Genomic DNA, 26318 nt, shown 5'->3' on the forward strand with positions numbered 1-26318 from the left:
GTATGTCATTGTATGCATGACCATGTTGTAAACTGGCTGATTCAAAATAAGCTGAGAGAATATGGAACTTTAAAAAATCAACAGCTAAACTAACTGGCAAAAGAAACGATACCAAGTCGAAATCACTGATACTACAAAATGACAAACCACCATTGTGAAAAAGGAAAATGAAGTTTAGTTACAGGTGTATGGGCAATATGCTCATACACATTGCCCATACAACTGTTATTAAAATTCACTTTCCCTTTTCACAATGTTGGTTTGTCATTTTGTAATATCAGTGATTTCGACTTGGTATCGTTTCTTTTGCCCGTTAGTTTATTATTGAGTGAGTCACTGAACTGAAAATGATATTTCACTTCGACTACAACATGTAGGCTTAATGTGGAAGGAAAGCCCAAAGTGATGTAGATCTTAAACCTTTATCACTCTGGCAAAACCCACAAGCGAAATTTACAATCACAGGGTAAATTAGTGAGTACCATAAATGGATTCTGGTACAAATGTAATATAACATTCTGTAAATTGCAGTGCATCTGTGCCCCCTGGTGAAATAGAAATTTGTCATTATTGCTTAATACTAAAGTCATCATACCATTTTTTTCTGTGGCAGAAGCCAGACAGAACAGAGCAGCTATCTTGATGTTTGGGAAGTCAGTTCTCTGTAGGAGGCTGTATAGATAGAGCAGACCTCCACTTTCTCGAACATAGTCCCTAGCTTCATCTGAAAAATAGATAAGTTTGATGAAATGAGTCATCGGTACCAAGTACCATAGCATTTTCAGATCACAAAATATATGAATCTGAAAATGCATTTCATTACATAATGTAACAAGAGGCACTAAAAATATACTGGTTCCAACAAGATGAATCTCAAGCCTGCTGAAATTCGCATTACTATAGGTTTTATATTTTCTTTTTATTTACATAACATATCACTACTCTCACACAAAGTAGAGGGTAAACTTGATTTGCAACATGAAATCATGGTTGTTATGGACAGAATCCACAGCATGTTTTCAATGTCTTGTCTAGAGTGTTCAGCAACAGATGATTTGTTCGTATGTTAATGTCAATATTCAGGTAACATTAATTCCATGAAAAACATAATGTTCAACATAAAATGAAATCGGACTGTTATTCAGTTTATCTACCTGATGAAAAGAGACTTGACAAGGTCATAAGTGACTGATGAAGAGCGGTTGGGCTTTTTAGCTGACATTTCACACACTCCAGAACCACATCAATGTCGGATCTTATTTCTGAAATTTAGAAGACATGAGGTTAGAGAAGTCAGGTTTTTAACATCTATTAAAATCGGAAGATGTCCATGTATGGGATTATACAGGTGTTTGATAGCTTGTTTCAATACTTGTACTTGATAGTGGCATGGATTGAAATTAAGCAAGAAAAGATCAAAATTCTTCCAGTCCTCAGGATACCTTCAATTAGGGAAACAGTGTCATACTAGAGGACATGTGCTAATTGCTAAGCCCATGTGGTCCAGCATTGTCAAGTGATCAGTACATTTATTACAAATAACTGAGAGGAAAGCATTCCTTCTGTGGTGCAGTATTTCTGTCAACACTGAAACCTAACTTAAATGAGGCTTCAGTGTGTGACCTTACCTGCCATGTCTGTACAATTACGTCAAAAAGTCCATCTGTTTGCTGTGGAATTTATCCCTGTGAACATAAAACAGGTGTAAACTATTACCTGCCTCAAAGTGGTTGGTTCTCAGTCAACATGACAGCATGGATATTAATAGTGTGAGAATACATTTATGCATTTTCACATATGAACAACAATTTTCCTAAAGCTGTACTGACCAAAATATTGCATTTACACAAACTTACAGGGATGAATTTGTAAGATGTCTATAGTCAATCAACAAGCAAAATATACAACATGGTTTTAGATGGTTTCATTTTCTAATCATCATCAAAATTGTACAGTGTTTTTTTCATTAGGTCTTGATAAACAAAAATGTCTTTACCAAATGCACATTCAATGTTCTGTTACTTTTGAGGAAAGATATATATCTCATGCACTGTTTCATTGCACAAATGTGCCATGTGTTGGGGCATAGGTCTGAGATGTTGACAAGAAGGTGGCTCCACATACCAGTAAACATTAATCATGGCCAGAAGTTACAAGATTTTCCAACTGGAAAGTGGCAAAGATTAAAAGTCCCCATACATTGAAAGCCCCTCCACTGACAAGTATTGGCATTGGCAGAATGATTGCAGTGTGTGTCAAAATTTGCTCTGATGTTTTGAAGTGACCAAGTAAATTTTCTGAGGGAGAAGTGATATTCTGTAGCACAGGTCATGTAGGCACTGTTACATATGACTTAAAATTTCAAGAAAGATAATCATTGGGATTCATCCCTTCTTTGATTGGTCTTCCTGGACAAGAGTAGTATCATCTTGCTTCAGAAATGAACATATTTAACAAGAAAATGGTTCCTAAATTAACTCATCAAATATAACCAGAGACTCTTTTCATTTTCAGAAGAATTTGTGGCAATCTAGACTTGCCACATATTAAAAACTTGCTGGTATTGGGTATATTTGTTTTTTTAGGATCTGCATGACGGATTGCATCTTGCACTCAAGTTGACGTCACAAATTATTTGTTTTGCTAGCAATTAAAAGATCATAACTGTAAACACAATACTACTTGAATACCTGTCTTGTAATTAAAATTGAAGATTCAGATTCCAGTGTTCCGAAGCATTATATGCAACCAAAAGCAGTAGATTACATCCAAACTATCTTTGCTCTGCTCACCTAAAGTCATTAGCAATAAAACCATGGCCAAAACCAGTATATTCAGAAAGGAAAGTTATTTATCTACTTTGCTGTGCTGAGCACTATTGTTTTACTGTAATGTCATGACTGGAAAATAATTCACACAAAATTAAAAACACACAGCACCATCAAAATCCTAGCCTATTAAATACCATGGAAGAAGCCCCCTAAAAGTTACATTCTGTGCCCAAAATATTTGCATCTACTCGTAATAATGTTTCCCTTGAAATCATTTCTGGAAGATTTTAATGTTAAGTTAAAAAAATAAAGCTTACTAGACCAATCCAAACGTCACAAAACTCTTGCGCTTCCGACTTGTACATGGCTCAAAAGGGATAATCTCAAGCCTCCGTGATCTCTTCACTACCATAGCACTTTCAAAATCCTTTTTCATTATGTTGATACTGACTGAAAAAAGAAAAGAAAAGAAGCTGCATACAAACAATAACTGTTTTGCATTGCAATAGTCCCTGTTCTGAGTGGCTTGCCAGGGGGTGGGGAAATACACGGGGTGCTGTCCATTTTGTCATTGTAAAAGCAAACTTAAAAGGATAATGTCTGTTGACAATATACTGACGCCTACTAATAGTACTATACACAATGCCATTGTTTTTCCATTAGACGTTTGTTGAAAACCAAACGTTGAATACATTTTTAAAACCGGGAAGGGCCGGTCCAAATGAAGGATATTTTTCAGAATCATAATGTTGTAATACTTTTCGCAAAACTTAAGAACTTATTCTCTTGTGCTATCTCATACAAATCAATAAATCAAACATATTCATCAAATGGTTGCAGACCAAAACGCTTCTTGCAACAATAATAACACTACTGTTAAGTTCACTTGAAATTAAAGCATACTTGTAGATCTGAAAAGCCGTCTCCTGTCTTTTTCCTTACTTGTTTGTCCTTGAAGGTAATTACACTATAGGAAAAACCTGGGCAGCATAAGCCGGTTAACAATGTAGTTAATGTTCATTAGTCGGTTTGTCATCTGGCATCGTGTGAACAAAATTGGCACCACTTGAACTTTACCCTCAGTGCTCGTCAGACGACTTCCGGTTTCACAGTTCGGCAAATAGGCAAAACAATCGGAACATCCAAACATGTGTCTGTATATCCCTGAACGTCGAAGTTGAAAAGGCGTGTAATATTAATATACATGTATGTTGAATTGTATTACAAAATGAACCACGAACAAGCATTGTTATTTTTATAAAAGCTGTATCCACCCGTGTTGTATCTTTGCAGTGTATCAAAGAGTCTGTCATCCAGTCGGAACTCAATTTTCACTACTCGTTATAAAACGTATCTTTCTCTCAAATGGCGTGAAGCCCATTTCCGGTGTTCCTTGCCGTGATGTTGCTGGAATATTGCTAAAAGCGACGTAAAACCATATTCACTCACTCAAGTGGGCTCTCTGTAATATATCCTTGCCAAGAGACAAAACATAAAATTAATGTTTCTGATGCTGCGACAACAGAATGGAAACAGATGCTGCAAAACTAGGACATACCTTTTAGCGAATGAAATATTTACTGCAGAGTATATATCTCCTGGTCGGTTTTGTGTAGTTGGTCCATAAAGTGACTAAAATATACTTGTATTATTCACTACCGGTGCCATCAAGGCTGCACACAGTAAAGGCATAGACAAGTGCACCTACTGTGGCAGACTCAGAACTATTTATTTTCTTTTTAATTGGAGTATATCCACGATCATAGGCTAGTAGTTCACAATTAAGATCAATCACTATAGACTGTCAGAGCCTCCGACAACTGGTTCGTCAATCAAGTATATCAGTTTGTTCTTCCACTGATGATATTTCCCGGTAATTCGTGGAATGAATCTTGGGTTGTATGTCGGGTTGTATTAGGAAACGTTTCTGTTGATAGCAATTAACATGTTTTTGTCTGAAATGATTATGTTATGCATGTGTATTGTGTATGTATGCATGTATATGCCCTTGTATTATTGAAATTATGATCTACCCTTTAAGACAGGAGAGGTAAGGTGAAACGGGATTAATCAACTTCTATAACCAACATGTGTATACGTTTGCTTGAAGCCTGAGTCCACAGTTTAACCATGCCGCAATGACTTTACCGTGAATACCCGACTGAGACACACAGGCCCACAGGCCCTCGTGTCTTTGCGAGGATTAAAGATTTAAAAATATATTTTTTAAAAACTGAGATGACCCCCGACTCGAAATGCTTCACAGTACAATAAATCATGATCATGTCATGATGCATTGTACTGCGAAATTAGTGTGAAGTATTTTTAGGCGGGGGTCATCTAAAAAAATATTCTTTAATATAAAATATTCTTTCTTTATTCGCAAAGACACGAGGGCCTGTGCTGAGACACACTAAATTAAACTGACTTCGACTCTTTGTTTCATGCCCTAATGTCGAGAGTTGAGCAGAGTAACAAGTGTCATCTTTTGGGGTTATATTGTATGACACGGACGGGTTCGAACCACTTATTTTCCGTATGCAGACAGACGTGTCATCCAATAGACCAAAGAGGCGGTCCTTCCTCAACCGTTATACGGTCGTGGTACAGATGTTTATGTAAGGCTAATGTAGTCAGATCTCCACCAAGCATGAACGCAGAGTTCAGGGCGAATAAAGTATAATATTTTTTTTGCAAGGGAAATGTTAAGTCATTTACATTTATTGTAACTCTCTTTCCTCATATAGATAAAATTATGATTATCAAAGAAAAGAAAAACTACCAAGGAGAAGGTAGTAATTTGAGAAATAGTGACAATCGTTACTGAGATCAACGCGAGAAGCATTACAATGTGTGCGTGCCTGAAACAGACTGACTTATAGTGGAGATTTTATTAGCGCTTCATGTGAAACCAACATACGCACTCAGACAATTCTTGAATATTTCTTTTATAATTCTACATTGTAGCTTCAAAAAGATCTTTAGAATTGGTCACCAGCCACCAATGATTGTCGTAAGTGGCAACTAACGAGGTCGGGAAGTCGAGATCGCTGACTTGGTCGTGATGTCGTCGTATCCAGATGTCGAAGACCAATGCCCATTATGCTGATCACTGGGTTATTCATAGGCGTTTATTAAATGACCACTGAAACTCTCGTGAAATCGGGTGAAAATTAACTGTACACCCCACTTTCTCAAAAAGCTGTATCCGCTCCTGTTATTTACAGACCGCCGCCATAGCCGGTATAGTGCTGAGTGCGGCGTTTGACAACAAACAAGGTAATTATTTTAAAAAAATACCACTCGACTGTGGACAATTCTCGTGTAACAGAAAATAATAACTCATACAGCTAAATATTGTTCTGTGGATGCTCTTAAACATGTCATGTATGTAAATTAGAACCTGTTGGGTATCGCCTTTCAGATGAAAACATTGATTGAAACTTGTTTTGTCTCCCACAAAAATCGCAGAATAAAAGACAAAATGTTTGAGAATAAAGCACTAACGCCCTGTCGAAAGGTAATCTTTCTACTTAGTTAATCTTTAAATATGCCAGGTTAAAATCTTGTATAACTGACACGTTTCGTTGACTGTGTGCAACTCCAGTTTAAATTGGTAGCCGTGTGTTCATTACAATAAGTGGTAGGATGATACTACTGACGTCATTGGCCTTGTTCGGCTGCTCATGCATGTGCAGTACGTGCTATACTGATCCGACATTGTCGGCGTGTTGTGTCATCGCAGTTGACATTCCACCAACAGGTGGACTGAGGTAGGAAATCGTTGATCAAACGTAACAAGAATGCCAATCAAACATTTAAGACTGCAATGGTTTGGATTGTTTTATTACATGACAGAAACACATGAAAATAATTTACAATAACACCCACAATATACAGACAAGAAACACCCAGAGATCTGTTTCTTCATACAAGGACAATGGATTTCCGATCAAAATATAATTCGCGCACCTGTTTTACTTATTTGCGGAAATGTCTTATGCCAACAGCGTTGGTAATCGAAATAAAGTAAATGATTGTATTTTCATAATTTGAGGGGAAAAAAATGTGAAAGAAACATATCTCTTGAAGTAACATTTAATTTCTAGAAAAATACTTCTTGTTTGAAGGTGCTGATGAAAATTAAGTAAGTGAATTATCTTGGAAAACTCGGAGGGTCAGTAGAGATTTCATATAATCATAATTCTGTTCACCAATTAAGATTTGGCAGCAGGAGGTGAAACAGGTAAAACCCATCTTATTAGATTCACATGAGTTCAGCAGTGACATGTTTCATCACACACAGCTAACTCCCTTCTCCAATTGAATCATGGCTCCATCTTGAACCCTGTCTGAAGCAATGATCAGACAAATCAGCCCACATTCGCTAAGGATGATATCAAACAAAATAAATTATGTCTTTGGGAATGTCAGTTCCATGTTTCTGGTGTCATTCAGACCAAGGTCAGCAGTACATTTCATTCAAGTTCATAGGTGGATTGAGGATCAGACACATGAGGAGTGCTGGTTACACTCAAGTGATGAAGTCTGAGAAAACATGGCACACACACTATCCCCTCTTGATGTGTCAGTGAGGTTGCAGCGACACCAAGACTCCTGGTTGTCATGGTTATACAAAATGATCATTTTCTTTTGAAAATAGATGTTGAAACAAGGGGCTTCTGATGGCGCTTCCAACATTCCTATTTCAGCCAATCAGTAACATTAGGTTGATCAAGTTGTCTTCTATCTTTTACATGTATTTTTTTTTCAAATGATAATTTGTAAAGGTGCTTTCAAATGGCACTTACGTTGCCACATAATCGTTGAATGCTCAGATTCTGTTCAGAGAATACAACAAATCTAAACTGATGGCACAAGACGTTTACAGGGATGAGGGTTAAAACTAAGGTGTATTTCGAGATTAAAATGTTCAGATTCATGGGCACCAGTTGAGCCAAGAAACTGAATACCAAGTTTTTTAAGGGGAGACCTTGAGGAGACTTTGAAGGTGACTGTCACTGAATCCATTGTCAACATGGAATCCAATTAAAAAACTTCACTGACTCATTTTCTAGTCTGTAGATTCGGTGAATTCTCATATTCTGGTCTTTTGATGCAAGGAAGCACATCCAAGTCACTGTATGAACTTAATTACATTTAAGTTTCTGGTTGAACTTAATCACGTTTAGGTCAGTGAATCACACACAAGACACTGAACCACGCCCGTATCTTCAAAGCAGCACAATCATAATGTGGGACTTTTTACGTTAAAAGAAACAAAATATACATCAGGAACAGTCAGAAAGATCTGTGTTTGTCACCTTCGGTGAGAATCCTTACAGAACTTGATCCACTGAATAACTTCACTTAATCGTTTTGAAAACATTGTCTTAAATAAGTTATAGGTAGCGTCTTTCTGCACAGCATCAATGAGAGGTTCGTATGTCCTGGCATAGTGCTCGAGCACCTCATGGGGGCTGATGCTGCCATGGAGCTTGTACAGAGCATCCACCAGTGACTTCTGGAAGATACACATTGTCTGTAGCATTTCTTTGTGGAAGTGAAGGAAGTGTTCGCCGTTACTGCCGCTGTGGTACAGGAGGTCGTACGCATCAAGGAGCCCACTCTCATTATCTATCAACCAGAGTTTTCCTGTTGTTGTGGATTTACGAAGGTTACGAATGTTGTCTTGAATTATCTTTGGTGATTTCTCCTTCTCTGCTGCATCTTGCATACTGGCCACTCTGAAACACAGAAGGAGACAATTATATGACATGCACTTGTGAGGAGAGGTGCACGTATCATCTGTTTTTCAGAATCAAGTATTGTGTTTTTCTGTTATAATTTCTTTCAGAGTGAAATAGAAAAAATTAAGTTTGCCTCAGGTTTTACCCCCACAGAAATAAGAAATGCCAGAATCATATTGTTCAGTTCCTCCTGTCACAGAAATATTTACGTCTTAATGCATGGACTGAAACAATATTCCTTCAGTTTAATACTGAAGCCTCAAACCACTCCTCTCTCTGAATATTAAATGGTTGATCCTAGACTTGTATCATTTAACAATATGTAGCGGCAAAAATAATGCTGGGTCCTGTTTGAGGGTTTGAACCACAGACCTGAGGTTAAATGCCTTGACCACTTGACCAATGAGGTTTAACCCTTCAGCTACCAAAGTTAGGAAATTATTTGTGGGATGCTTCACATAGGTACATGGTGACATAGTTCAACACTGAAGACTGAGAGACTCAAGACCATGGCAGGGGTGGAAATAACTTTAAAATTGCTAGTGTACTCCGGTACAGTGGCACATGTAAAATCACTTGCCCTGATAATTTTCCACTATACCGGCTGTTTTCTTGTTGATTTTTTAGATAAACAACATAATTAATATTGGAAAGTCAACTGGACACCGGTACAGTGTGATATCCAAATTTGCTTGCCCGACAGATAAAAACACTGGACTCGGGCGTGGGGCAATGGGTTATTTCCACCCTTGCTTGGATGATCAACAAACACTAAACACGGCCCTCCTAATAAAGGTCGACCTAACATGTTCCTTCCAGTTGTCGGTATAAAATAGGACCTGTCATGTGCTCCTATTGTTCAGTTTATCACTAGGAAGACCATATAGGTGAATCAGCGTGTAGACCGTGTCATTATCTGCAAAATGACACATATTACTGGCCCTCCAAAGTAGCCATTCCTACAGATGATAATACCGTAATGGATGTTATTAGCGCCACAGGCGTTAAACCCAGTCAGCAGCAAATTGGATGCAGTCTGAGATGGGAGACTACAGCAGTAGCTGCACCTGTTGTAACACCTTTCAAGACATCATATATTGTCCAGACTTATGGGGGCGGTGGGGTAATCTAATGGTTAAAGCATCCACTCGTCACGATGAAGACACGGGTTCAATTCCCAACATGGGTACATTGTGTGAAGCCCTGCCGTGATATTACTGGAATATTGGTAAAAGCAGCGTTAAACCAAACTCACTCACTCACTCCAGACTGTTATAACTCTCTAACACTCTATACAGTAAAACAAACTGTTAGTTCATACTCTCTATATATTTCTTTTCTCACTTGAAATTAACACAACTAAATGCAGAGATAAACCCAAACTCACTCACTCACCCAAAGTGTCATCAATACAATGGGGTTTAACCCCAAACACCACAGACTAAATTCCTTTTTTCATCTTCACCAGGGGCAGTGGGTTAGCCTAGTGGTCAAAGCATTCGCTCGTCACGCCAAAGACCCGGGTTTGATTCCCCACATGAGTACAATTTGTGAAGCCCATTTCTGGTGTCCCTGCCGTGATATTGCTGGATTATTGCTAAATGTGACATAAAACTAAACTCACTCATCTTCACCAATATATATTAAGCAAACATGTTGCTACTCAGGCAACTGGAGTGAGATAACCCATGTATTTTTACCAACCAAACTAAGAAGATAATGAATCTTTTGACATTGGGCCAAAGTGCAAGTTTCACGTAAGACATCATTAATTTTCGTGCTTGACCCTTCTCCCACTGAGGAGCTTTAGACCCTCCAAGCACCTTATACATGGCGATAATACATAACTCTTTTCTTCTATTTCAGGCGTGCAAGTTGTACATACATCAACTTGTGGTTGTGGACAACTCCTGTCACATGAATGTATTGACATTCTAGATCTATACAGCCAAGGTGGAGGAACAACGTTATTGGCAGATGTACGCTGCTTGCTCGCAGGTTGCTAATTGTAAGATGATGAAGGAGCCGGACGTCCCTGAGGAGGTAGATGGAGCTCGCTAAATGCAGACACTTTGGAAGCGGGTTTGCAGTACCGATATTAGACTCATGGAGGAAACGTCTGACTGCAGGTAGGCGATAATACTTGTCATTCTGCTGCATGCTCATTTTACTTGTGGTATTGAATGGAGTTTGGTCTTTTCAGAAAAGTATCGTCTGATGGCGTGACGGTTTTAACTTTCAAATTTCACTGCATTGATAAGTTTCATTGATGTTTGATATTCACATACATTGGTTGATGTTATCACATTTCATACTGACACAGAAAGCCCTGTGATTATTTTTCATTTGATATTCACGTAATTAAGCTTGTGATTACTTCTCATTTGATATTCACGTAATGAAGCTTGTGATTATTTCTCATTTGATATTCACGTAATGAAGCTTGTGATTATTTCTCATTTGATATTCATGTAATGAAGCTTGTGATTACTTCACATTCGATATTCACATATACAGAAGCCTGTGATTACTTCACATTTGATATTCAAATAGAGACCCCTGTGATTACTTCACATTTGATATTCACATACAGTAGCCTGTGATTACTTTACATTTGATCCTCGCATAGAGAAGCCTGTGATTACTTTACAAATGATATTCATGTACAGCTGATCATGTATAGCACCTCTTTGGATGCTGTTGTTTCCCAATTACTTGGGGGCGGTGGGGTATCCAAGTGGTTAAAGCGGTCGCTCATCATGCCGAAGACCCGGGTTCAATTCCCCACATGGGTACAATGTGTGAAGCCCATTTCTGGTGTTCCCTGCTGTGATATTGCTGGAATATTGCAAGAAGCGGCGTAAAACTGAAATCACTCACTCACTCCCAATTACTTGACAGAAAGCTTGATGCGAAGCTGTGCAAAAGAGAAATACTTTGACACATGACCCAAAGGGTCATCATTATCCTGTAACTGAAGTGATATTTTAAACCGAAACACCTCAAACCAACTCAGTTGTACAATATTCAGGTAGACATCATTTATAGCCAATAGGATGTTAAACTGGGACATTATAATTATTCGGGGAACCGTGTCGCCTTGGGCTTGGGACATACCTATCATAGTTGCCTGTGAGGTAGTCGAAGATGACCATGGCGCCCCACTGGACAATGTCCGACAGTGCTACAGCGCTCAGCTTCTTCTCTGCAATGATGTCTGAGTTGACGATGCCCCCAGTGCGATACGCTTCCAGGATTGTTGGCGGCATCTGCACATGAGCTCTGCCAGACACAGGAGGAGGACATATTGCAGTATGTGCGACAACACTTATTAATGGTTCATTATTTAGTCAGAAAGGTGTTTCTTATCATAACAAATGGAAACATTCTAAGGATGGGAGGTTATTTGACCATATGTTAATGTTTTGAAAAGGTTGAGCTTTTGCTTACTTCATTATGATAGGAAATAATACAAGAAAAGAAAGCAGGTTATTTGACGGTGAATAATACGTTTAAAATGTTAGTCCAATATATTATTATTAAGGTTCTGAGGTTTTCTTCACTGAACTTAGGTGCTGACCTGTGTTTCCACTGGGTGTTTGTTTACAATTTTGTAAACGTGCACTCTTTGTTACATGAATCTGTTTCAAGTTTCACCCGCAGATAAATGTCTTGTGATTAATATGAGCTGTAAAACCTTTAACAGTCATACAATACATTCCATTACTGAGAAAATACATGAAATAAGAGTAAGGTTGAAGCCTCCAGGGCAGTGGGCTCACCTGCGTGAGTTCATGTTGTCTATCCACTGAATGAGGGCCACATACTGGTTGTTGCCCCACCCTAGAACTGCTGTGTCCTGACCCCGCCAGTGGATTGATGAAGCATTGATCTGGGACAGTAACACTGCTGGAACGTTGTCCATGCCCAGCAACATCGACAGGTAAAAGGACAGGACCTCACCTGCAGAAGGGAAGCAGGTTCGTTAATATGTAAGGTGTAATGAACTTGATTTGTACATAATGTACAATTTCTCATGGTTTCCCAGAGGAAATATTTACCGTTTGATGCGATTTATGATAAGCAAGTCCTACACGGTTTGACATGAAAAATGGTGACTCACAGTAAATGTTTTTGGGAGTCATTTTCTAAATTTGTGAGCCATGAAAATTTGTTGTCAATGGAATAATTTCATTATTATGAAAGTTTAAAATGCTTATTATATTCAGTGGAGTTATTTGAATTCAAGGTACAATTATTTGAAGAAATATTGCACCAACCATAACTTGTATGAAAATATATTTGAAGTATTTTATGAAATTGTTGACTCAATGTGCAGGAATTGCATGTCATGTAAAACCATGTGATATTACACACAGGGGCATAGGTATGAACTTGTTTTCAGTAATTTTCACGGAGTGTAATAATAATGTAATTGAGGGTTATTTATTCATCTAGCACATCTTCCGCAAACACAACTGCCATGCATTACGAAGTGTTAGTATTAACTTAACACAACTGCCATGTGTTATGAAGTAACAGTACTCACCTAACACAACTGCCATGTGTTATGAAGTAGCAGTATTAGCACTCACCTGACACAACTGCCATGTGTTATGAAGTAGCAGTATTAGCACTCACCTGACACAACTGCCATGTGTTATGAAGTTACGACGTGTCAGTACTCACCTGACACAACTGCCATGTGTTATGAAGTTACGATGTGTCAGTACTCACCTAACACAACTGCCATGTGTTATGAAGTAGCATTATTAGCACTCACCTGACACAACTGCCATGTGTTATGAAGTTACGATGTGTCAGCACTCACCTAACACAAGTGCCATGTTACGATGTGTCAGTACTCACCTAACACAAGTGTGTCGTGGGGGTGTCGGTATCGGGCACACATGGCTGTCCCGTCCTCCATGACAACATATCCATTCTTGGGACGTCCACAGCGATCCCAGGACGGTTGCTGGAGGCTCTTGATGTGCGTGACTCGCATCCTCCTTACCCAGCCAATCCGGCTGTAGTTGGACATACCTGGAACATAGATGTCACATGACACAACATGGTATAAAAACATATAGTTTCGGCTGAAGGGGCAGTGGGGTAGTGTGTCTGTGATGGAGAAATGCAGTACAATAGTCCAGTGTAACATAGATATCCCACTCACTCACGGTATACTGGCTGTGAGCCGACCATTCCTTGTTTTATCCCCTTAATACCAAGCACAGGGAAACAAGTACAGTAAATGTCTTAGTACAAAAAGGCAGAGGTTCAAACCACAGACCTTTCATTGAATCACTGGGCAGATGCTTTATCCGCTGGGCCACTCAGGCAGTCAGTTTAGTGCTTTCAGTGGATGGAACGTACAGTTTACTTTTCAGATTAACATGGATATTTTCATTTAACCTGTGCACCCAATTAAAAAATCATGTCTTTAGAAATATGAAAAAATGCTTGCTGACTAAGTCCCCCAAAAATATGTAATTATCATTAATGATTACAATGTGTTTTATTATTGTTTTATAGTTAATTATAATAAAAATGAGGTTATATGTATTGGATTATCAGAAGGACAAGTCTTTGTGTACTGTATTCTGAAATTCAGATGACCATGTTAAGGATCAAGGGAGACCACTCTTCCAGGACTAGCGGCATGTAAAATGTCTTGTCTGTTCTCTGACAGAGTGTCTTTACAATTTGTTTATTGATTTGAACATAACTATACAGTTAGTGATTTGTAATATATACAATAGATGAGCATCATATATGTCTCTGACATCATGCTTCTGGTGTATTTTAAACATAATATTTAATATTTCTGAGCTCAAACCTTGAGTCAATATACCATGAGAATGTCAGAATTGTTACGTCAACTAAGTCATCAATTTTCTATCATTTCCTAATTGATAAAGGTTTGCTATTTAAGATATATTGAAGTCTTTGGTTCTCGTTATATTTAATTTAGAATATTGGCATTCAAACATGAAATGATACTCATTTTCCATCTTGCTCATCGAGCATAATTTACATATTTCATCGTCTATCTATGAGCACTCAAACATAATGAAGATAGTGATTCTAGTTTTAACCTTTTTGATTAAAAGTGACAGTTTGCTGTGTATCTAGGAGGAAACATTTTCCCCCCTCTTTTTAAATAATTACTTCCTACACAATAACCAGCTGCTTCCTGATTTGTCCTTGTCAGGTGCAGTCTTACCAGCTTCCACCCACCATGGTAATCATTTGATATCAATTTGTACTCAAAGGACACACAGCTGCCTGATTTGACCCTACATTATATATAATCTGTTGTCCACCGCTAGCATCACAGCCCTGCCAACCCCGGCCCTGTATTGGGAGCAGGTGCCCCCTGACTTGTCCTCTACTCAGTGTGTGTATGTAATGGTATCTGATGGCTCAGCTCGGTAATGAAGACAAATGGGAAGTGATCATAGCCTTAGATAGGAGGACACTTCTCATCCTGTGAAGGGCTATGGAGGTGCTGAGTGTTTGTCATTTACTCCTGCGTAACCAAATGGGGATGTATTGAAACACTGATCCGTGTTGTCACATACAGATGGCGGCATGAGGACTATGTTTAAACAGATAAGAAGATTGTAGTTCCTTATGATTATGTCTGTGTACCAACATACACCTGGGGTTAACGTTGTTGTAATGGCTAAAATTCAAATACTGCCAAAGTAGTTTAATTTTTTTTTAAATTTTCTTTATTTTATTGTTTGTTTTAAGAAGTACCTGTTTCATAAAACAAGCTTCTGGTCAGGTAGTAGAAGGCCCATTACTACACCTGCACAAGTCTCTAATGTAAAAAATAATAGTTTAAATAATAATTTCTAATAAATAATAAATAGCAGACTGGACTGCTTATCTAGACCTGCCTCTTCGAAGGATAGAATTACTATACATCCATGGGCTCAGCATTCCCTACAGCCTTGGAGAAAGGCTAACCCATGACATGAAAGGAAATTTTCAACTTATCAGTACATCTCAGATGTTTTAAAGAAAATACCTTCCTTACTACTCACTCATCTAATGTAGGAATAAATAGCATGAATCAGTGCAGGAAAGTACATAGTTTCAAAGCCGTGATATTTCTGGAATATTGCTAAAAGCGGCGTAAAACTCGCTCACTCACTCAAGAACTTTATGATACTACATTCTGATTACCTGTCATGAAAGTGGTATCTTTTTCACTCTATCGTGAAAAAAACCTTAAAAACTTTTTTTTTTGTAACAGTGAAATTAGAGTTTGATATTTTGAAATATGCATGTATAAATATAAAATTTTATGATAAGTACAAGTAAACTGAATACTTAATCTGTTTTTGTTCTCTTTTATTTAGACAAGTACTGCACAGAATGTCATTTAATCTTGTGAGTGAGTGAACTTAGTTTTATGTTGATTTTAGCAATATTCCAGCAATATCACGGCAGGGACACCAGAAATGGGCTTCACATATTGTACCCATGTGGGGACTCGAACTCGGGTCTTCGGTGTGACGAGCGAACGCTTTAACCACTGGGTTACCCTACCATCTCATATAAACATGTACAGACATTCCCTACAGCCTTGGATCAAGGCTAACCCATGACATGAAAGGAATTTTTCAACTTATCAGTACATCTCAGATGCTTTGCTTTGTTACATCAGCTCCAGTTAAATGACTAACGGTTTCGTTTTGACTGTTATAGGAGTACAGATCATTTTGGACAAAATAAACGATGTACAGAAAAGACTGTAATGAGAATTCTGTGGGGATTTTATTATATAAACCAGCAGAGTCTTATTCCGTACATTGAAGCACTGTTGTGTCAGAGTTGACGGGACAGACATCAATACTTTGAGTTGTCAGACACAACTGTAAAATAATTACTTAATGAGGAAGCAAGTTCAACACAGGTTTTGTTCCAAGTTTTTTACTTTTAGGGTGGCAATCATTAAATCCTCGTGAAATTTCGAGCATTTGTCTGATCCCCACAAATGATTTTTATGTTACCTAAAATGAAGTTCTTAGAGAAGATAAACGAGACAGAATAAAGGGATAAAGTTTGTCGGCCTGTCCTTCGAAACAAGGAGGCTTAAAGTGTGGTGCATACTTTTTCATAGGAAATATCTCCGAAAGCCACAATAGCTACGGAAACATCTGTCTTCAGGTGATCAAAACTGGAAGCACCTATAATGTACACTTTGTTACTTGTGTTATCTAGGTGAATATGGTGTAGCATTGTCTCAGAGAAAATTGTCTTTGAAAAGTAATGAGTTTTAGTCATTCATAGTGCCTAACAACAAAATCAAGCATCAATTATCTAGTTGGTTGGGTTGTTGTTTAACGCTGCACTCAGCAATATTCCAGATATATGAGGACAGTCTATAAATAATCAAATCTAGGCCATACAATCCTGTGATCAACAGCATGAGCATCGATACGATGGGATACAATTGGGATACGATGACCAAGTCAGCGAGCCTGACCACCCGATCCCGTTAGTTACGCCTCGTATGACAAGCATGGGTTACTGAAGACCAATTCTAACCCGGATCTTTATGGGCTCAGTCATTTAGTATTTAATCTGAACCGTTTTTTTCATTACCCTCAATTTAAAAGTTACTTTTCTTGAAATCCTGGTTTGATAAGGGTATCCCTGAATGTACAGTAAAGGCAGATCAGTGTTTGTCACATGAGGAATGTAATGAAATGCATATCTGTTCATCAGTTTAGAATTCTACAGTGTTAGTAAAACAGTTCTCTGAAAATGTCTCTGAAATTTTCTAATGATTCCGTGGACGACTAGTGCTGTGTGGTTGAAACTATTTGTAGTACATTTGTTTTACTGAAGTTAATACTACTCAACTTTGTAAGGGATATTTTATCTTATGTATTGATTCCCTCCCCTGATTATGTCACTAATGACAGCATGCACATGTGTGATGGCAAGTATTTCAACATCCTCATAAAAAGTTGAGTAGTACATGTATATTGGAAAGGTGCAATAAATACTTTCATAGAACAGGGACCATGATGAAGGAGGGATGCAAGGTTACAGGCCAAGCAAACATATTTTGAACAATTAAAATTGAAAATTTTAAATGAAACTATACCATTCAACTTTTGATAAGGATCATTAAGTTTCTTATCTATTTCAGAATACTCTTGCCATATAATAAGAGTTTTGAGTATCATGGAAAGATAAGTATCTCTATCAAATGAGGCATAGTATATCATAAGATATATCTTATTACATTGCCTTTTAGATACAGAAACACTCAACAGAGAATCTCTTCATTTTCAGGGCCTAGATTTTCGGGAGCATTTTACACTTTGGTGTTTTCAAATATTTTGGTTTTGGACTTTAAGGGTCTGTATGGCAGCACATTCGATGAAAAAACATTGAAATTGTATAAGTGAAGGTTTTAAAATTGTTTAACTGAAACTATTTCTTTTCAAACACTTTACGGCAGAAAAATCTTTTATCTATCATCTTTGATGTTTTTTTAAGATAGTTTCAAAGACTTAAGTGCTAATGTTCTCTTGCAGACACATGTTCACTTAATCTCTTTCAACCCTTCAAACTCTCGTCAGATGGTTTCAAAAGGTTGTAATCACCATTATTCAACATATTAAAAAAGTTAATTGAAAAAGTATTCCTGGTATTCACTCATTCTGTCATTAAAAATTCTAGTTACGACTTGCACGTGGGTAAAACATGTAGGCACATTATGATTTACTGCATCAAGAGATGTTTGCGATGGGAGTAACTTAAAGTTCTGTATCAATCCAAAACAAAAATATGTAAGGAAAATATTGTATGTGCTTTGAAAATAGATTAAAATACCGTAAATTACAGTGAAAGGGACAACAAGTGAACGGGCCTGAATACAGGGACCTGAATAGTGAGTTTAGATCCATCAGTCGTGGATTTTATAAGTGAGTTTATATACATTGTTTACTGTACTACGTTTATGATGTTCTCCTCTATTAACCATCAAAAAACATGTCTGAGAAATTGTGTCCCTTTCCTTAGGGACTCAGGTTAAAATATGTCTAACCCCATGATAATAGGATCAGGAAGTCATGCCATCTCAGTGAATTGCTTGAGTGGGTGTCATCCCTGACTGAATGTTAAGATGCTCATGATATTGACCTCTGGTTTGTCTGGGCTGTTAATTCGAGGTCACAGTGACATAGGCTAGATATTGCTGATGCAGCATAAAAGGAAACCCAACATTACAACCCTAATGGCAAGGCTTCCAGTTCGCTGAAGGGGTTTTGATGTTGATAGTTTTTTGTCTGCACATTATGCACAAAATATATTTTTTTCTCCAAAATACTGAATCCCTGAGAGGAGATTGCTCATTATACCTGGGTGCACATTAGATTCGGATGCGCACTAGACTAAAAAGTAATGCTATCTTCCTGCCAAGCTGCTCACTTGTCATCCCTGCTAAGGAGAAGCACCTTCTCAACATCGCGATTTATGTCGTATTATTTATGACAGTGGAGTGTTAAGATGTCTGTGTGAGATGGGTCCAGTCTTGTGAAGCACGGTCTTATTCACAGGTCGAGGTGTTGAGTCCCGGCAGTCAAGGAATTTGTCACTATCAGGCTGTCATATATTGTGTTGTCACACACAGTCATGTCAAGAGGGGAGCATTTTGATAAGAGATTCTCGGTCTGAGCACCTACAGGACGTTTAATCTTGTGAGGCTGCAGACATGGTGGACGACGGAGGCATGATGGAGCATACGTTGTCACAGATTGCAGGTTCACATTGACAAAGTTGTGTTATAACTCATTTAATAACACACACAGGTGATAAGATTGTTCATAGAATACCTTATAATTCAGTGGTATTCGGTCAGATCTGATTTAACAGGAGTGTTTACGGGTCTGTATTGCTCTTCTGTAGCTCAACACCAAACAGGAGTGATGTACAAAGAGAAAGGTTGTAGAACTGCTACACTGTTGGGTTGTAATTGTTATGAAGGGATCTCATAGTGAAGCATTGATTTAATACCGCTTTGAAAAATATTTCAGTTACATATCATCTTGTTTGTCTGACTGTTTATGATGCATGGATCCCACGGCAGTGAAGAGTTTGGTTTAAAGACGCTGTGAGGAGCATTTCAGTTATATTGCAGCACTGTCGTCTCACATTAGGTGAAAGCTGATATGGATGGAAGATGTTCAGCATCCTTGAAAACTTGAGATTTATATAGGGGGGCACTAACACTTATATCAGGAAAGCCTGACATATCAGAAGTGTTGCGATACATAAAACACCTACTTGAAGAATAAGAAATTGCATGTGCACCTATTAATCATTTCACCGCCTCCGTGGTGTAGTGGTTAGAGCGTTCACCTCGAGAGAGGAAGGTCGCAGGTTTGATCCTTGACCGCATCATACCAAAAGATGTTTAAATATGGTACTTGTTGCTCCCTGGCAGGAGCTCAGCATTAATGGGTAAAACAAAGCTTTTTGTCGGCTCGGAGTCAGTATCATGTGTCTGAGTGGGGTATTCATGCTTAACTGCTTAACTGCTTAAGTCTGGGCTAGTACAAGCAGCCGCACATACGCATGTATGCACATCGTCATATGAGCGAAATATTCTCAAGCACGACGTTAAACCCAATTTCACCTCACCTCACCTCACTATTAATGATTTCACTAGTAGTAAATGCATTATTTTTTCACAAAATATTTATTTAAAGTTAAAACATTTACTCAAGTTGTATATGGTATGTTTACTCAAAGATCTTGAATGTTTTGAAAAAAGATTAAAATTCAGGTGGTGCCTGTATGTTCTTCAGGTGGATGAAGTCAACCAGTTCTTGGTTGATTATGTTTCAACCATTCCTCGAAGGTGGTTAACACTTTGGGTCAAGCTAAAGGTCTGGGTGGTGGCTGGGCAGGAGGGAGGAGTCGTTCTGTCATGTCCAGATCCCCCTACCCCTCTAACTGTTTTGCCTTTTCATGAGGAACATACACAGGCACACGCACGCACACACAAATCACCCCCTACCTCCAATCACCCTACTTTGAAAAAACACCATGGACCGACATTAAGACACCCATTATCACTTCAACAAGAGGGGTGGTTGGGTAGCTTAGTGGTTAAAGTGTTCGCTCGTCATGCTGAAGACCGGGTTCAATTCCCCACGTGGGTACAGTATGTGAAGCACATTTCTGGTGTTCCCCGGCATGATGTTGCTGGAATATTGCTAAAAGCCTCGTAAAATTAAACTCACTGATTTCAGCAAGTGGTTCACATGACTGTATCATGATGTATACACAAGTAATAGAGTGGCCAAGTCACTTGATACTGTGAGAATATACCATGGAATATCAAGGCAGAAGTTTTCACAATGCCCTGATTCAGCAGTTCATAATGAAAGCTGTTGATGCGCATGTTGTCTGGGTTTCCAGTAACATTTGGTGCCTCTCATAGCTGTATAAATTGTACACTTCATAAAGCTTTGTAATGCTCCATGCTTCCTCTGCATGACGATTCTGGTATGATAAAGCAATCAATATCGATAACACGCAGGCATGTTACTCAAACACTGACATGAAAAGACGTCCATTTATCTCCCAGATGTGGCTCACAAGCGTAGTGTCGAGCCTGCACTTGGTCGTCTCCATTGTTCCTGGTTGTCTGTACAATTACTTCGAATTTAAGTGCAGCATTAAAAACCTGTAGTAGATGAGACATTGATAGTGAAAGACCAACTGTTGTGCCAAGTACAGATCATGTTGATAAATCAGACCAATTGCCCAGGCTCCATCCAGACATTAGCTATGATAGCCCGATAAATCCAAACATTTTTGGTGACAACCAGATGGATCCACTCATTAGTGGTGACAACCATGTGGATCCAGACATTTGTGGTGACGAGATGGATCCAGTTATTGGTGGTTACAACCATATGTTTATCCAGACATTGGTGGTTACAACCAGATGGATCCAGTCATTGGTGGTTACAACCATGTTTATCCAGACATTGGTGGTTATTACAACCAGATGGATCCAGTCATTGGTGGTGACGACCAGATGAATCCAGTCGTTGGTGGTGACAACCATGTGGATCCAGTCATTGGTGGTGACAACCATGTGGATCCAGACATTGGTAGTTACAACCATGTTTATCCAGACATTGGTCGTTACAACCTGATGGATCCAGTCATTGGTGGTGATGACCAGATGGTTCCAGTCATTGATGGTTACAATCAGATGGATCCTTTCATTGATGGTTACAATCAGATTGATCTAGTCATTGGTGGTTACAACCATGTTTATCCAGACATTGGTGGTTATTACAACCAGATGGATACAGTCATTGGTGGTGACGACCAGATGAATCCAGTCGTTGGTGGTGACAACCATGTGGATCAAGTCATTGTTGGTGACAACCATGTTTATCCAGACATTGGTAGTTACAACCATGTTCATCAGACATCGGTGGTTGCAACCTGATGGATCCGGTCATTGGTGGTGATGACCAGATGGATCCAGTCATTGATGGTTACAATCAGATGGATCCAGTCATTGATGGTTACAATCAGATGGATCCAGTCATTGGTGGTTACAACCAGATGGATCCAGTCATTGTTGGTGACAACCAGATGGATCCAGTCATTGTTGGTGACAACCGGATGGATCCAGACATATGTGGTGACAACCAGATGGACCCAGATAATGGTGGTGACATCCAGATGGATCCAATCATTTGTGGTTACAACTAGATGGCTCCCGTCATTGGTGATGACAACCAGATGGAATTAGACATAAGCGCTCCAAAAGGTCTCTCTGCTACATCAACAGCAAACAGTGGATCACACATTTTATGCCCTTGAGATGTATATACTACCCAGAACACTGCCGAAATATTTGTGGAAATTGTTCAGGAACTTGAAGCTGTTCAATTACCTGTGTTGACAATCAACACGGCAGCCCTTTGTACAGATGGGTGCACACTTTGTTCAGTAGTGGAGAGGCAGGAATTAACCTGACTTTAGTTGTACATTGATGCGTCTTTGACAAGGTGGCTGGTGCCATTCTGACGCTCACACCACACACTTGAGAAACAAGTGTTCATGGTTGTTGCTCCACAAACACATCAGCTAGAGTAGGTTGAAATCAAATAAGGAATAATTAGTATCTGAACCTATGTTAGCTTTTGCTTAATGTTTTTCAGTTTTGTTTGAAAAATCTTTCTTAATCTGTCATGAGGGATTCTCTGTGTGCAGCAGCAAGACTCCACTTAAGTCAATGAAGCGTTTCTTGTCTTTTTGATATGTTTGTACTGGTCAAAGGCTTTTAGTGTATTTTATTCAATTAGTACTCTATATTTCACAATTCCATTTGGTATCTGTGTCCCCCCTTGTTTAATCCATTCAAAACAACAGGCAGACAAATATGTTATCATCCATTGATAGTTTAGTGGGTAACATAGGCTCCAGTTGGATGAGACCAAGTCAGAATGTGTCACCTTACCAGATTTATGGCAGTTTTAGCTGATATGTAAACTTGGGAGACATGGCAACACTTTTATGAGGATTTAACATATTGGTACAGTTGACCAGCAAGCACCTGCCATGAGACTGCCTCACTGTAGAGTAAGATTAGGCCAACATAATTCAATCATTATTCATCCAAATGTCATCCAACTTTGTCTGAATTTTTATCAAGGTATTGTTCAGGCATTTGTATACAATAACTTCATTGGATGTGTTTCACTCAAAGCACACGCATGCATGCATGCATGCATAGGCCCAAAAAGAAGAAAAAAACAGTGATTTTCTTCATCAATAAAGGAACATAGGGACCACAAGGGATGTAGGCAGGGAGTTTCGTGGTCAGGTGGGCTGGGGTTTGAAAATCTTATAATTGATTCATTACAGTCGAAGACGAAGGCTGTGGCATAACAAGGCATAATGGAGGATGGTGTGAAACCCTCGACTAGAATAGACAGCCAATTAAACATAGATACACAATTAGACACATTGGACCATTGGGAGATGGTGATATCTGTATCTGATGCAAGGGCATTAATAATTGATGCTAGTGTTTCACCTGTTGATGTGGCAGGAAGAGAAGCTGTTACAGTGTTGTAATCGTTAATTGAGTGGTTGCAGACAACACTGCGGTCAGTCCCAGCAGGCAATTTGAGGGTTTTGCAGCTTCCAGACTATTCCAAACGGTATCACTTCATTTCTGATAGGATTGTCATTTTCTGTTAATGTTGGCTATGAAGGCGAAATTAAATACTGAACATGTTTCAAGGAATACTTTAAATCATTAGTTTATCAATATGGATATGTTTATCAATATGTATGAAATATGTTTATCAATATGTAAATATGTTTAAATATGTTAATTAATATGTATGAAATATGTTTATCAATATGTATGAAATATGTTTATCAATATGTATGAAATATGTTAATTAATATGTATGAAATATGTTAATTAATATGTATGAAATATATTAATTAATATGTATGAAATATTTTTATCAAAACAACTGACAAAGCAGAGAATGATTTTCCAGGTGTCGATTGAAAGGCAGAAAAATTGTTGTTTTTTATCTATTTCACAGTGATTGTCTAGTATTTACCTGGTATAGTTGAATTAGAAATGACCAAACCATTTGACTGTGAATGTATATTTGTGAAATGTTTATAGTAATTAAAATAAAAAACATGACTCTTTAATTAAGATTGAGAGTGGGCTTCAGCTCATACCTTACTCTGGATGAGTTGGTGCCTTGGGTAACGTGTTGACTGATGTCTTTCTGTGAGATGTAAGGTTTAGATTAGACTAAGGCTTAGTCTCTGAATATATATAATTTTGATAGTAACAAACAAGCCCATTTATATTGAAAAGGAGCCCTAGGGAGACCAGAGATTCAGAGACTAAGAACATCTGCATTGGGGCTACACGTGCTGGGGTCATTACCAATTAGAAGTCACATCATACAACCATCAGATAGACTAGGTTTAGATGTGAGGCATGTGATCCTCTGCTTCACACTGTTACAGTGTGTAATGCCATTGAAGCATATGTGAAATGCATACAAAATATTTTCAGTTAAATTAAATAGATAAATTTGAACAGTCTTTAGGGAATGGTAATTTATTGTTGGTGCAGACGGTCATGAAAAAGTGTTACTTGCATTTGTTGGATCAAGAAGCAAATAATAGATTTCATGTCCTTAGAATATGAGAACATGATACTGTTGCTGATAAAATCTCGCTTCCTCCTCTACATCTGTGGAGATTATGGGTGATAATTGTCCTTTCCCCAGTTGGGAGTCTAGTTGCCCAAGGAATTAGACCAATTGGTTTGAGTCGATGATGACTGATTACTAGTCACCAACCCGACCATCAGATCCTTTTATCACCTCTTGTGCATGCATAGTTTTCTGGGGACCTATTAAGTGTATTTTTCTGTTAGTTACTTAAAACAAATCAGTCTGATAATGACCGATCAGCTAATTAGTCAGCTCATATTCAGTGCTTGATGTAACCTATCATGCCTTTACAGGTCGATAAGTCTGATTCTTTATTTTGCCTGCAGTTATGATCAAATTACCTGCTGAAGTTTTGCTCCATTGTCATGTTACCATGGCAACAAGTCAGGTTGTACTATCTGGAATGTAGTGTTTAGAATGAGATGCCAATAGTCAGTACTGCCTTGTCAGCTAATGATATCATGGTCTTCAGGGAGCAGTCATTGAAACATTTCCATGGAACCTGTTAATCAGGGCTTTCACCACGTAAAGTTGATTCTTCTTGCAAGGCACAAATGTGATGACTACTTGTTAGGATAAGCTAGAACATTTAACTAAGCATTACATTACACAGAAGTATGACTTCTGAAGGGCCAAATCTGGTGAATTCAAGGGCTGGCTGTCCCTGTGGTAGTTTTAAGTACTGTTTACCTAATGACTTGAAACCATTATTTGACCCCAACTGTCAATCTCTCTGTTGGACAGAGTTGTAAATGGATCATTGAATCTAAGCACAGATGTGTGGTGAAAAAGACTTTCAGGGTATTTAGTATTGTCACCTGTACATTTCCTTTAACTAGTGCTTTTTTTACCCAATGTTTCCTTCCTCGTCACGCTTATCTGGGAAAATGTTATCGTAATGTGCCAAAATCATAAATACTTGGCCACATATTTCAGGAGCATATGCCACTTGGTCCTCTGTCAGGTCACACACCAGGTAAAGTTCAGCAAAAGTACTACCAACTAGTAACTAGTTACCTGGGTTACCATAGTCGAGAGTTTGGGGGCATTATTTAAATGTAAAAGATCTAATTTATATGAAACTAAGTTGGGAACCTTCGAGTATCCATTATGCTATGAGTCAGCCTGGCTGTCACAAAAATGATAACGATACAAAATGTTTTATTACTGATTGGTTAAACAAATATAAGTGCAGTATATGTTATTTTGAATTTTATGGGAAAATAACTGAGTAGTAATATTTGGTTGCGTCTCATATTTTCCGTCAGAAACACTTATAAGTATTATGGTACCTAATTGGCTGGCATGATCTTGAAAAAATGGAACATATCCCACCTGGGCGGTCAATAAATTTCTGAGGTGGAAAATAAATACATTATACACTGTCATGAAGAAAACAATTTTCACTTTGATACTGTGAATGTTGGAGAGACATTTAACGTCCATTCCTTCACTAATTAGCCCAGCAGAAATGAGGATGTAAGTGCTTGCAATGTATTCTTAATTGAGGA

At 38.3% G+C, this 26318-nt stretch overlaps 1 protein-coding gene and 1 long non-coding RNA gene across 2 annotated transcripts in view; both read right to left on the reverse strand.

Moving 5' to 3' along the window:
* Nucleotides 1–1160: 1160 nt before the first annotated feature.
* On the reverse strand, nt 1161–3844 carry LOC124267688. The gene is made up of 4 exons (XR_006896105.1): nt 3714–3844; nt 3089–3221; nt 1629–1685; nt 1161–1262 (listed from the first exon to the last, which is right to left on the reverse strand). It is a non-coding gene; the product is annotated as an uncharacterized LOC124267688 (long non-coding RNA).
* Nucleotides 3845–6600: 2756 nt separating this feature from the next.
* The window catches only part of LOC124267658 (four-jointed box protein 1-like), a 29589-nt gene continuing 9871 nt past the window's right edge, over nt 6601–26318 (reverse strand). Inside the window, 4 exon segments of the mRNA XM_046702630.1 lie at nt 6601–8518; nt 11639–11803; nt 12304–12484; nt 13391–13567. Of these exon segments, the coding sequence (XP_046558586.1) occupies nt 8092–8518; nt 11639–11803; nt 12304–12484; nt 13391–13567 (950 nt within the window). The 3' untranslated portion in view covers nt 6601–8091.

Source organism: Haliotis rubra, unplaced genomic scaffold (genome assembly GCF_003918875.1).
Source record: "Haliotis rubra isolate DU_JTF1 unplaced genomic scaffold, ASM391887v1 Scf133, whole genome shotgun sequence".
Taxonomy (NCBI): domain Eukaryota; kingdom Metazoa; phylum Mollusca; class Gastropoda; order Lepetellida; family Haliotidae; genus Haliotis; species Haliotis rubra.